Source organism: Salmo trutta, chromosome 17, assembly GCF_901001165.1.
Source record: "Salmo trutta chromosome 17, fSalTru1.1, whole genome shotgun sequence".
NCBI classification, from domain to species: Eukaryota; Metazoa; Chordata; class Actinopteri; order Salmoniformes; family Salmonidae; genus Salmo; species Salmo trutta.
The window spans coordinates 14908301-14920612 of NC_042973.1; the positions used below are offsets into that span (position 1 = coordinate 14908301).

The following is a 12312-nucleotide window of genomic DNA, read 5'->3' on the forward strand; positions in this document are numbered from 1 at the left end:
ATGTTAAAACCTCTTACATCTAGATGTTCCGCTAGCGGAACGTCTGCTCCAATATCCACTGATGGGCGGGGCGCGAAATACAAACTCCTCTAAAGCCGAAAACTTCCACTTTTCAAACATATGACTATTTTACAGCTATTTAAAGACACGACTCTCCTTTATCTAACCACACTGTCCGATTTCAAAAAGGCTTTACAGCGAAAGCAAAACATTACATTATGTCAGCAGAGTACCCAGCCAGAAATAATCAGACACCCATTTTTCAAGCTAGCATATAATGTCACAAAAAACAAAACCACAGCTAAATGCAGCACTAACCTTTTATGATCTTCATCAGATGACACACCTAGGACATTATGTTATACAATACATGCATGTCTGTTCAATCAAGTTCATATTTATATCAAAAACCAGCTTTTTACATTAGCATGTGACGTTCAGAACTAGCATACCCCCCGCAAACTTCCGGTGAATTTACTAAATTACTCACGATAAACGTTCACAAAAAGCATAACAATTATTTTAAGAATTATAGATACATTACTCCTCTATGCACTCGATATGTCCGATTTTAAAATAGCTTTTCGGATGAAGCACATTTTGCAATATTCTAAGTACATAGCCCGGCATCACAGGGCTAGCTATTTAGACACCCAACCAGTTTAGCCTTCACCAAAATCACATTTCCTATAAGAAAAATGTTATTACCTTTCCTGTTCTTCGTCAGAATACACTCCCAGGACTTCTACTTCAATAACAAATGTTGGTTTGGTCCCAAATAATCCATCGTTATATTCCATCAACAACGTTTTGTTCGTGCGTTCTAGACACTATCAGAATACTAAATCGCGGTCACGAGCATGGCGCAGAAAGTGACAAAAAATGTCTAAATATTCCATTACCGTACTTCGAAGCATGTCAACCGCTGTTTAAAACCAATTTTTATGCAATTTATCTCGTAGAAAAGCGATAATATTCCGACCGGGAATCTGCCTGTCTGTAAACTGGGGGAAAAACCGAAAGCCGGGGGCGGGGCAGGTCGCGAGCGTAAGGCTTACTCCACTGATTGACCACTTAGCTTTTGCTCTCCTTTGTTTCAGCCAGGGCTTTGAATTACGTCATTCCTGTTTTTCCCGGGCTCTGAGAGCCCATTGGAGACGTGGGTATTGTCACGTAACAGCAGAGATCCTTAGTTTTTGGAAGAGATGTCAAATAAAGCAAATAAATGGTCAGACAGGGTACTTCCTGAACAGAACCGTCTCAGGTTTTTGCCTGCCATAGGAGTTCTGTTATACTCACAGACACCATTCAAACAGTTTTAGAAACTTTGGAGTGTTTTCTCTCCAAAGCTAATAATTATATGCATATTCTAGTTTCTGGGCAGGACTAATAATCAGATTAAATCAGGTACGTTTTTTATCCAGCCGTGAAAATACTGCCCCCTAGCCATAAGAGGTTATTAATGTTCGCTTCATTAGGAATTTTGAGATATGAATTCTGAAAGTTGTTTCTATTTTTTTTGGAGGGGGCAGGGGTGCCTTTTTTGATTTTGAGCACCTGCCCCCTTAAAAGGTCTGTGCACGGCACTGGTGCTACTCAGCTGTTCAATCATACAGCAATGAGGACATGTTGCTAAGAGTGAGCCAGCAGGGTTCATATCTCACCTTGGTGCCCCCCACACTGATGATGCGATACACAGTCCGGTTAGCATCGTAGAAGAAGGAGACGGTGACTGCATGCTTGCTGGCAGGGAGCCAGTTCCTCTTGGTGGCCGGGTCTATCTGGAAGACGTGTGCTCTGGCACTGAAGATGGGTTGTTCCCTTCGGGGGAAGACACACAACGGTATTTAGCATTAGCAACACACGACTGTCACTCACTGTCATTCCCTTCCAAGACAAGTAGGTGAAATGGAGGATGTACGCCAGAGGGGTATACTACAACCAAAAATAACTATTGATTTTCTGGCTCATTAAGAAATCTAAGTTTAGATATGTGTTTTTGGTTGTTGAGTCAATTAGACCATGCCCATTTCAAGCTCTCTCAGACATTCCAAAATGGATGATATTTAATTATTTTTGGCAAGCCTCTGGGTATTGTTGTGGGTTTAGGTTAGGAGAGAGGCCATCTGTTAAATGAACCATCAATGGATTGTGGTTGGATATTACAATGAGATGTTGTGGGTAGATTCAAACACATTAAAAGAGAACGCAACATTACACAACTAATAGAGTTTATACAATGCTATTATATGTAATGTACTCCCAACAGTTCAATTAGCTAGCTATATTGACTTTAATGAACACAATGTCCAAAATAATCTTTGTACTTTGAAAGGAGAAGGGAAAACAGGGGAAAATATAATAAATGAACAGTTCAGTGCCTTGTTCCATTTCACTTGGATTCCATTGAAACCAGGATATAGGCATAGTAATGAATTCAGGATGTAGCTGATGTTTTCACCGATGACCCCAAATACAACAACCCGTATGCTTAGCAAAAACAGCCCTTTGTAAAACTATGGTCAGATCTAATTCCATTTTATGTTCAAAATATCTGAGGAATGGTTCTGACAACAACAAAAACATTTTAAAATTGAAACAAATCACAGATTAATGACAAACCAATCTTGATTTCAATCGAGGTTCTCACTTGGCTACTTCTTATTTGTTTTTGACAAGGAGGAATAACTGTTTGGATGATTGTCACAACATGGAATCATTACAGAATTGATCTCCTACTAGGACTTTCATCATATCACTTTTAGGCTTTTTGAGATAATGACAACTGTCATTGGATCTCAGGAGGGATATGTGTATCAGTCATGTTGCATCAGGTTGAGACTTGATGATATGCATAGATTAACATGGATTAACATGGTGCCCAAACCGAGGCCTCGGAAGGGAAGGCAAAGGACCGTGGAGAGGAGGAGGCAGGGGGAGGAGGAGGGGTGACAGTGATACACATTGTGGGGCACATTCTGTGCAGCCTTGCAAGGTCAAGGAGGACCCTGGGGGGAAGTGAGAACCTCAACCCACCACAATGTATTCTACTGAGACATTTACATTATGTTTGTATTCTTATCTTGTCCAATTTCTTATTGTTGTTGCACTGTCGAGAAGGAACCTGCAAGTAAGCACTTCATTGGACGGTATATACCATGTGTATCCTGTACATATGAATAATAAAACTTGAAACATCCTTTCCATGCTCCGCCAGTGTTGTACAACGCTCTATTAGCCTCTGCGCTGCCATGTCGAACCGGCCTTACAGTGTTGTGCACAAGTATCCTAAAGATGAGGTAAATATCACAATGACATTTTCAATGCAACATGGCTCCGCAAAGGTCTTAATACATCCAGGGTTGTCCGGATAGATTATAAACCTACTCCAGATCATATTCACCCCCCTCCCCTTTTACACATAGGCACACCCTCACTCATACATGAACTGAATGGCATGTGTGTACAGTATTACATGAAACTGATTAATGGAAAAACAAGTGTATACTGTATAGCTAGATACAATACATTCCAGAAGCATGTTGGCATTGACTAGCTTATACATAGTGTAGTCTATTACTATGAAACATACAGGGAATGACTGAAACAAACAAGTTGGAGCTGTATGATCAGCAGGGACAGCGAGGAGTGGATGGCTAGCAAGGTGAGTGGGACAGCAGCTGCTGGCAGACAGCTGGATGAAGGAGGGAACTGCAGGAAAATACTATTCTCTTGGCTTGCATCCCAGGCTGACATCCCCACTTATCTATATTTCATCACCTTTCTTGTGCTGTACGCATGCCTATATCCTATAAATTAATCTAAATGTTTCACAACAATTAATTAATCATGGTCGTTGTATCTGGCCAAATCACTTCTGTGGGAATCAGTGACATTTCGGGCAAATGGAAAAAGGTCCATCATGAGCCGAGGGTTAATGCTGGCATAGTTCCAGACCATCAGCTTTCAATCAGTGTTTTTACCTCAGGTGTACTTGACAACAGAATGTAAAATTCTATATCAATTGCCAAACACCCTCTCAGCGAAAACAAGTGCATGAAACAAAGAGCATTGTGGTAAAATGATCAAACTCTCAATCAATATTACACCTCATTATTACACTGACTGTTCAAATGTAGACTTCAAACGTGTCACCTTGTTAACAAGCCTGTACAACAACAAACCAAGTAGATTCCAAATATAATAAGTATTGCAATTGCATGTTCTCTGGTGCATATTGAAGACTTGTGTGTAAAGAAGTCCAACTCTGAACCTTTTGCAGTGAAGGCAAGTGATAGATTGTTTCTTTCTGGAGTCAGTTTCTACATTTACATTTGACATTAGCTTCTTGCTCAAATTCTGAGTTCAGCTTTAAAACGCAATTTCCCAGTGACCCCTGGGTGTGTGGGTTCACCCAGAGACACTGGGTGTCATCACTGGCTAATCCCCCTCACTTGTCTCTTCATCTGATGCTTAAACTCTCAGCGGTTCATCTCCCAAAGCCACTGATCTGAAAACAGCCCCCTATGTGAATCAGCTGCCTAAAATGCCCATGAGTTAGTTATTATATAGTCTTTGAAAGCTTCAAACTGTCAAAAAAAAGCTCTCTGTATACAATACCTAAGAAATATAAAAGCATCATGTTCCAAACTACATTCCATGTGGTATGGAGATCTACTTAATGAAACAAAGGACATCTTCCATGGGGAAAATAGATTGCAGAATACTACAGGTAAACTATTTTAAACAATGGTTTAATAAGAACCCAAATGACCTACTTCATGCCAAACGTATAAAATGTCCTCAATATATACTGCTCCAAAAAATAAAGGGAACACTTAAACAACACAATAAAGGAGTGGTTCTGCAGGTGGTGACCACCGACCACTTCTCAGTTCCTATGCTTCCTGGCTGATGTTTTGGTCACTTTTGAATGCTGGCGGTGCTTTCACTCTAGTGGTAGCATTAGACAGAGTCTACAACCCACAGAAGTGGCTCAGGTAGTGCAGCTCATCCAGGATGGCACATCAATGCGAGCTGTGGCAAGAAGGTTTGCTGTGTCTGTCAGCGTAGTGTCCAGAGCATGGAGGTGCTACCAGGAGACAGGCCAGTACATCAGGAGACGTGGAGGAGGCCGTAGGAGGGCAACAACCCAGCAGCAGGACCGCTACCTCCGCCTTTGTGCAAGGAGGAGCAGGAGGAGCACTGCCAGAGCCCTGCAAAATGACCTCCAGCAGTCCACAAATGTGCATGTGTCTGTTCAAATGGTCAGAAACAGACTCCATGAGGGTGGTATGAGGGCCCGACGTCCACAGGTGGGGGTTGTGCTTACAGCCCAACACCGTGCAGAACGTTTGGCATTTGCCAGAGAACACCAAGATTCTGTGCTCTTCACAGATGAAAGCAGGTTCACACTGAGCACATGTGACAGACGTGACAGAGTCTGGAGACGCCGTGGAGAACGTTCTGCTGCCTGCAACATCCTCCAGCATGACCGGTTTGGCGGTGGGTCAGTCATGGTGTGGGGTGGCATTTCTTTGGGGGGCCGCACAGCCCTCCATGTGCTCGCCAGAGGTAGCCTGACTGCCATTAGGTACCGAGATGAGATCCTCAGACCCCTTGTGAGACCATATGCTGGTGCGGTTGGCCCTGGGTTCCTCCTAATGCAAGACAATGCTAGACCTCATGTGGCTGGAGTGTGTCAGCAGTTCCTGCAAGAGGAAGGCATTGATGCTATGGACTGGCCCGCCCGTTCCCCAGACCTGAATCCAATTGAGCACATCTGGGACATCATGTCTCGCTCCATCCACCAACGCCACGTTGCACCACAGACTGTCCAGGAGTTGGCGGATGCTTTAATCCAGGTCTGGGAGGAGATCCCTCAGGAGACCATCCGCCACCTCATCAGGAGCATGCCCAGGCGTTGTAGGGAGGTCATACAGGCACGTGGAGGCCACACACACACACACACACACACACACACACACACACACACACACTACTGAGCCTCATTTTGACTTGTTTTAAGGACATTACGTCAAAGTTTGATCAGCCTGTAGTGTGGTTTTCCACTTTAATTTTGAGTGTGACTCCAAATCCAGACCTCCATGGGTTGATAAATTGGATTTCCATTGATTATTTTTGTGTGATTTTGTTGTCAGCACATTCAACTATGTAAAGAAAAAAGTATTTAATAAGATTATTTCATTCATTCAGATCTAGGATGTGTTATTTTAGTGTTCCCTTTATTTTTTTGAGCAGTGTACTACCACTGATTGTTTGAAAATATCTGATGATTGGGAAAACACTACGTATTAGAGAGAAACTAATTTTGACTGTAGTTCTCCTTTAAGTGTTGGGCAATTCCACACTAACAGAATGATGCTGAGATTCCAATATTTCACTTTATGCCAAACAAACACCAATAATTGCAAAGTTAAACAAATCATACAATTCCATGCACAAGGATGACTTTAAAACATGTCTACTAAAAATTGTACAAAAACACATTTATGTGTTTTTCAAGTATTCCTTTTACATTTTTTACTTTGCAATCATTTGACATACATTTTAAAGTGACAAATCTGAGTCTTGGCATCATTCTGTTACAGTGGAGTAGCCCAGTTTCATTCCTATGACCCCCGGGAGTCGAGTGAGCCTCATGTCGACATTCCTGAGCCAGCGAAAGTGTCCGGCCCAGTTCAGCAACATGACACTGCACAACTAAATACCAAAATAGCACAGTGGAAACGCTAACTCATAACTACTCATCAAGAAGTCAACATCTCAGCTCACATATCGTCTTCTATCAAGGTGCTGAAGTTTCTCATTCTTTAATTCACACATTCTTCTCCTGGGACCAAACTATGGGTTTTCATCAAATGGAATTCTCAACAACTTACAAAAATGTTAACAATACAACATTGCCTTTGGCTAAAGAACCAGGAAACTTGCCAAAACTTTCTTAGCATAATCTTCCCTTGTATTAACTTCAGGCTCTTAACTTGAAAGTCATTAGGCTCTAGGAATACATGCATGTCTGATAAATTGCTGTAGTCAAGAAATAAAGGTGATTGGGAGAGAGAATATTGCATGCAAAAGCAATAGCAAAAACAGCAATTAGGCAGCACGTAATTCTCCTTGAGCATTAGGTTATAGGCCACAAAAGACTACTTCATTGCATATACATCTTTTTCTAATTTTACTCAAGGTTGCGCAATACAAAACATTTCATATTTTTGGGACAATTGTTTTAGGCACAATGCCTTAGACACAATGCAGTCATTTATGAGGACAATTTCAAGGTAAATGCATCCTAGTGCAGAAACCAAACCTGCAGATTACGACAGGCAAGACAAATCCAGTTTGTACTTCATTATGTACTGTAGGTTTTCTAATACCAATGTTTAGCAATGGATTATAATACCACAAGAGAATTGATGTGACAGGATGGGGGGATTGGGGGGAGGGTTGTCGATGAGGGGGTACTTTTTGGGGACAGAGTAAATAGACAATGAATAAGCACAATAATACCTTTCTCTGTGTGATGGATACATTTTTACAGTTCAGGGAAGGTTCCTTTTTCTGTGATGGAAATAAAAGAAAACACATCAAATTAGACTTTTTATTGAAGTGGCATGAACTTCAAGACTGCTTTTTTTTCAGGACAAATGAAAACAGAATGAGTTAGTAAGTGTTTGACAGTGTGGAACAATGTGGCCATAGTCAAGGTGAACCTTTACATGGTCATGAGTGTAGGCTGAGGGCTGTTATCAAGGTTGATGACATTGAAATTAGGTCAGTTGAAAATAAATGTAAGATTAAACTTCTCTTTTAAATAAGATCATTAAGAAAATAATGTAGGTATTTTATGAACAAAACATTTATGGAAATATTTGTGGGTCAATGCATGCATGCATACATGCATACATACATACATACATACATACATACATACATAACACCCTAGCTTGAGTTTAGATCCCTGTAATATGGAGATAGTCAGCTAATTACATCCATACATTAGGGCGATAACATGCCCAAGTTTACAGCATATTTCAAATCAAATTCATGCATTTGAGTCATTTACATATACCACCTTTAACTCATCCCAAACTTCACTTTTTGTCCTGGCCTTTTCAAAAGATTGTAGAGAAAGCGCAACTTGGTTTGAGAAACTAGAAAGCTGCACTCACCCCATATTGTTAAAATCTTCCTGTCTCCTTGCAGGATATAACTTCCAGTCTTATTTCATTCGATAGGTAATGTCTTTCTCTATTATTTTCTCTTTCTTTTGACTCCGAATAGAATAACAAATCGTATCGGATGTCACTGTAAAGTGAATTCCTTCATAATTGTAGAGTAGGCTACGTTGCATTTCATTTCTGGAACACGGAAACCAATAAACGTTCTGAAGGAAAAATAACTTGTTCCCAATTGTTCCCAATTGTAGTAGTTCGGTTGTTTAAAATAAATTGTTAGAATACAGCTTTCCTTTGTCCGTATAATATATCCAGCGAATCCCGTTCTTTGTCACTCTTTCTTTGTGGTTGCAGAATAATCTTGTGATTTAACGCCTCTCAAAATGCAAGGGAACTATTCGAAATTCTACAAAAGTACAAATATGTAGGCTGCTCCCCCTGATGAGTGTCAGCCCACAGTAATTAAATTCAATCTGCATTTTGTTGTTCTGCCTGCTCTGTCCATTCTGATCTGGATTAACGTTCAACACTTCCATGCTCAATTTGAATTTGAGACCCTCTCTAACACCACCTGCTGGTTGCTATTTGGCGAATCAAATTACATTGCCTAACCCACTTTACACCATTTGAAACGTGAAATATAATATTCCAATGTCTTGCAGGCTGACTTGAAAGCACACTCTCCACTTGTAATGAGGTTTGATTGAAATAATGGCATTAAAATAAGTATATTTCAAACGATTGATAGCTGAAATCAGGAATACATTCACATTATGGGTGTAATAGATCATTGCAATTGCTGCTTGGAATAAAAATGCTCTGGCTATAAAGGTAGACTTCAATGAGAAGGAAATCAATTGCTGTACTAGGTATGTTTTTTTTATTTTATTGTACTGTATTTGCAAGAACTCTCCCTGAGCGAATGTTTCTGAAGCGTTTGTTTGTATCTTATTGGCTTTTTTTATTCTGCTGGAGAACAATGTCTTTCTTCAATCTCTCAATCTGTGAATCCACAGATTTTAAACTCAAAATATTCTCAAAATAAAAAGGCATTAATACAATAAGTCAGTTTGTAGAAATACATCTCAGACAGAAAACAATGCACAGTGGTGAGGCTTGGCATTGGAGCTTGTGCACACTAATTATGTTATGCACTGGCCTGTTAAAGACAATATTCAGCTGACTGACTTTTTGTGCTGTGCAGAAGGCTCCATGTTCATTTTCTCGCCTGTTCCAGTGCAATTTGCAGGAGAGAAGGCCATATTGTAGTTGCACAATCTGCACATGCATAATTTTCCAGCCCTTATCATAGAGACATAAATCAAATATGGCATACGGCAGAGATACATAACCAAAACACAGATGGTTCATCTAGAAATATCTCTCGAGTCAAGGATCTCTGACCTCAATGTGCAATGCAAGACCATCAGCTGAAATGCTCCCAGATGGGGCATCTACAGTATCTATGGAAAAACAATATGGCAGGCCCTTCACTTTATATTACTATTTTACCTACAAGAATGTTATGCCACCATGCCATGGGAAATGCCATAATGTTCTAGAAATTTTAGAGAATTGGAACAAGAAAATGCAACGTATGAAACGTAGTAGACCACTGCAGTCAAATTAACTATGACAAAGCTTGAATCCAGCCATTAGATCAGTGTACAGAGGATAGAACAACAGGAAAGAAAGGAGAGAAATTAGTGCTATAGTGCCCTCAAAGCTCATCACTAAGCTAAGGACCCTGGGACTAAACACCTCCCTCTGTAACTGGATCCTGGACTTCCTGATATGCCGCCCACAGGTGCAAAGTTTAGGTAACAACACATCCACCACGCTGATCCTCAACACGGGGGCCCCTCAGGGGTGTGTGCTCAGTCCCCTCCTGTACTCCCTGTTCACTCATGACTGCATGGCCAGGCACGACTCCAACGACACAACAGTGGTAGGCCTGTTGTGTCGTTTGCCGACGACACAACAGTGGTAGGCCTGATCACCGACAACGATGAGACAGCCTATAGGGAGGTCAGAAACCTGGCCGTGTGGTGCCAGGATAACAACCTCTCCCTCAACGTGATCAAGACAAAGGAGATGATTGTGGACTACAGGAAAAGGAGGACGAGCACGCCCCCATTCTCGTCGACGGGGCTGTAGTGGAGCAGGTTGAGAGCTTCAAGTTCCTTGGTGTCCACATCACCAACAACCTATCATGGTCCAAACACACCAAGACAGTCGTGAAGAGGGCACAACAAAGGCTATTCCCCCTCAGGAGACTGAAAAGATTTGGCATGGATCCTCAGATCCTCAAAAGAATTCTACAGCTGCACCATCGAGAGTATCCTGACAGGTTGCATCACTGCTTGGTGGGGAAACTGCTCGGCCTCCGACCGCAAGGCACTACAGAGGGGAGTGCATACGGCCCAGTATATAACTGGGGCCCAGCTTCCTGCCATCCAGGAACTCTATACCAGGCGGTGTCAGAGGAAACAAATTGTCAAAGACTCCAGCCACACTAGTCATAGACTGTTCTCTCTGCTACCACATGGCAAACGGTAGCAGAGCGCCAAGTCTAGGTCCAAAAGACTTCTTAACAGCTTCTACCACCAAGCCATAAGAGTCCTCAACAGCTAATCAAATGGCTACCCAGACTATTTGCATTGACCCCACCACCCCCTTTTAAGCTGCTGCTACAATACTCTCTGTTAATTATCTATACATAGTCACTTTAACTCTACCTACATGTACATATTACCTAAATTACCTTGACTAACCGGTGCCCCTGCACAATGACTCTGTACTGGTACCCCCCCCCCCCCCCTGTATATAGCCTCACTTTTGTTAGTTTACTGCTGCTCTTTATTATTTGTTACTTTTATTTTTTACTTATCTATTTTTTAGTTAACATTTATTTTTCTTAAAACTGCACTGTTGGTTAAGGGCTTGTAAGTAAGCATTTCACGGTGAGGTCTACACCTGTTGTATTCGGGGCATGTGACAAATACAATTTGATTTGAAGAGTAGTTGGCAGTGGGACAAGTCATTTAAAAGGGCTGGGCGGTGCACCATATAAATCAAAAGGCTTACACAACAATGAGTAACATTAAAGGTTTGAAAACAAACATTTTAACACATTATCACAAATCTATTTTAAGCCTGTGCATTGATTAGCTCAGTTTCATTTCACCTGTGTCCATTTGCTAAACCACTTATGCTTAGCCAGTGGAAGACAATAAAACATTAAACACAATTGGCTGCAAAGTCTGAAATGGAAAATGTACAATGAATATGGAGAGTTTACTTTGAAATAAAGACCAATTTCTCTATTGAGTACACACGTACCAGCCCACTTCTATCTTTTGCCTGATAGGTCGGTCAAAAGAAAAATTTGTGAACAAAACTATCAGAATCAGCTGCTTGCGTAAACGCAGACATAATGACTTCAGTAAAGTTGTTAGAGTAGGAGTGTATTTCCTATACCAAACAGTCACGCCCGATGTCCACCAGATGCATATGCCTTCTCCCACCTCATGACTATAGCAAGGACATATTGAAAAAATGTATTATGCTCACAATGAGATCATGATAACATTATTTTTATGATATAGTAGCCTCAGCCTCTGTACACATACACTTGCATGATTGTTTTACCAGTAAATCATATCATTCATTTGTATCATTATTTTTAACTGTTATGTAAAAAAATAATACAAAATAAGCTGAATTCCTGATTGTGAGTTTCCAGATCATGGACTTTTTCAAATGACATCCTTGCTTGCTGCAAACTTGTGTCCTGGGACATACTTCACCGTCATTTGTGAGGCAATACCTGCTGATAATGAAGTGGAATATTTTGATCCAAAATACATTTGTACTGCAATGATGATTGACTGCCTGCAGAGAGGAAGAGGCGAAGATATGCCCAAAATAATAAACCCAGTGCGTTTCTATGGGCTTATTTTGGATCTAAATTTGTCGCTTGTTGCTTTCCCGGCTTTGGGACAACGACTCACATTGTTAGGCCGGAGGCATGAGTATCTTGTCATTCATTATACAGATATCTGCTGGCAACTGTGTTGAAAATATAATCAATTGCGTCATCCATAGGAGG

The 12312-nt window shown here is 41.0% G+C and overlaps 1 protein-coding gene across 2 annotated transcripts in view; it reads right to left on the reverse strand.

The window, feature by feature from the left end:
* LOC115151665 (homer protein homolog 3) overlaps positions 1-8702 on the reverse strand; it is a 44205-nt gene extending 35503 nt beyond the window's left edge. For both annotated transcript variants that reach the window (XM_029695795.1, XM_029695794.1), the window contains exons 1-3: positions 8196-8702; positions 7534-7584; positions 1665-1821 (exon numbers count right to left, since the gene is read on the reverse strand). In XM_029695795.1, coding sequence (XP_029551655.1) covers positions 1665-1821; positions 7534-7556 — 180 coding nt within the window. In that variant the 5' untranslated portion in view covers positions 7557-7584; positions 8196-8702. The remainder of the gene's footprint in view (positions 1-1664; positions 1822-7533; positions 7585-8195) is intronic.
* Positions 8703-12312: the final 3610 nt, after the last annotated feature.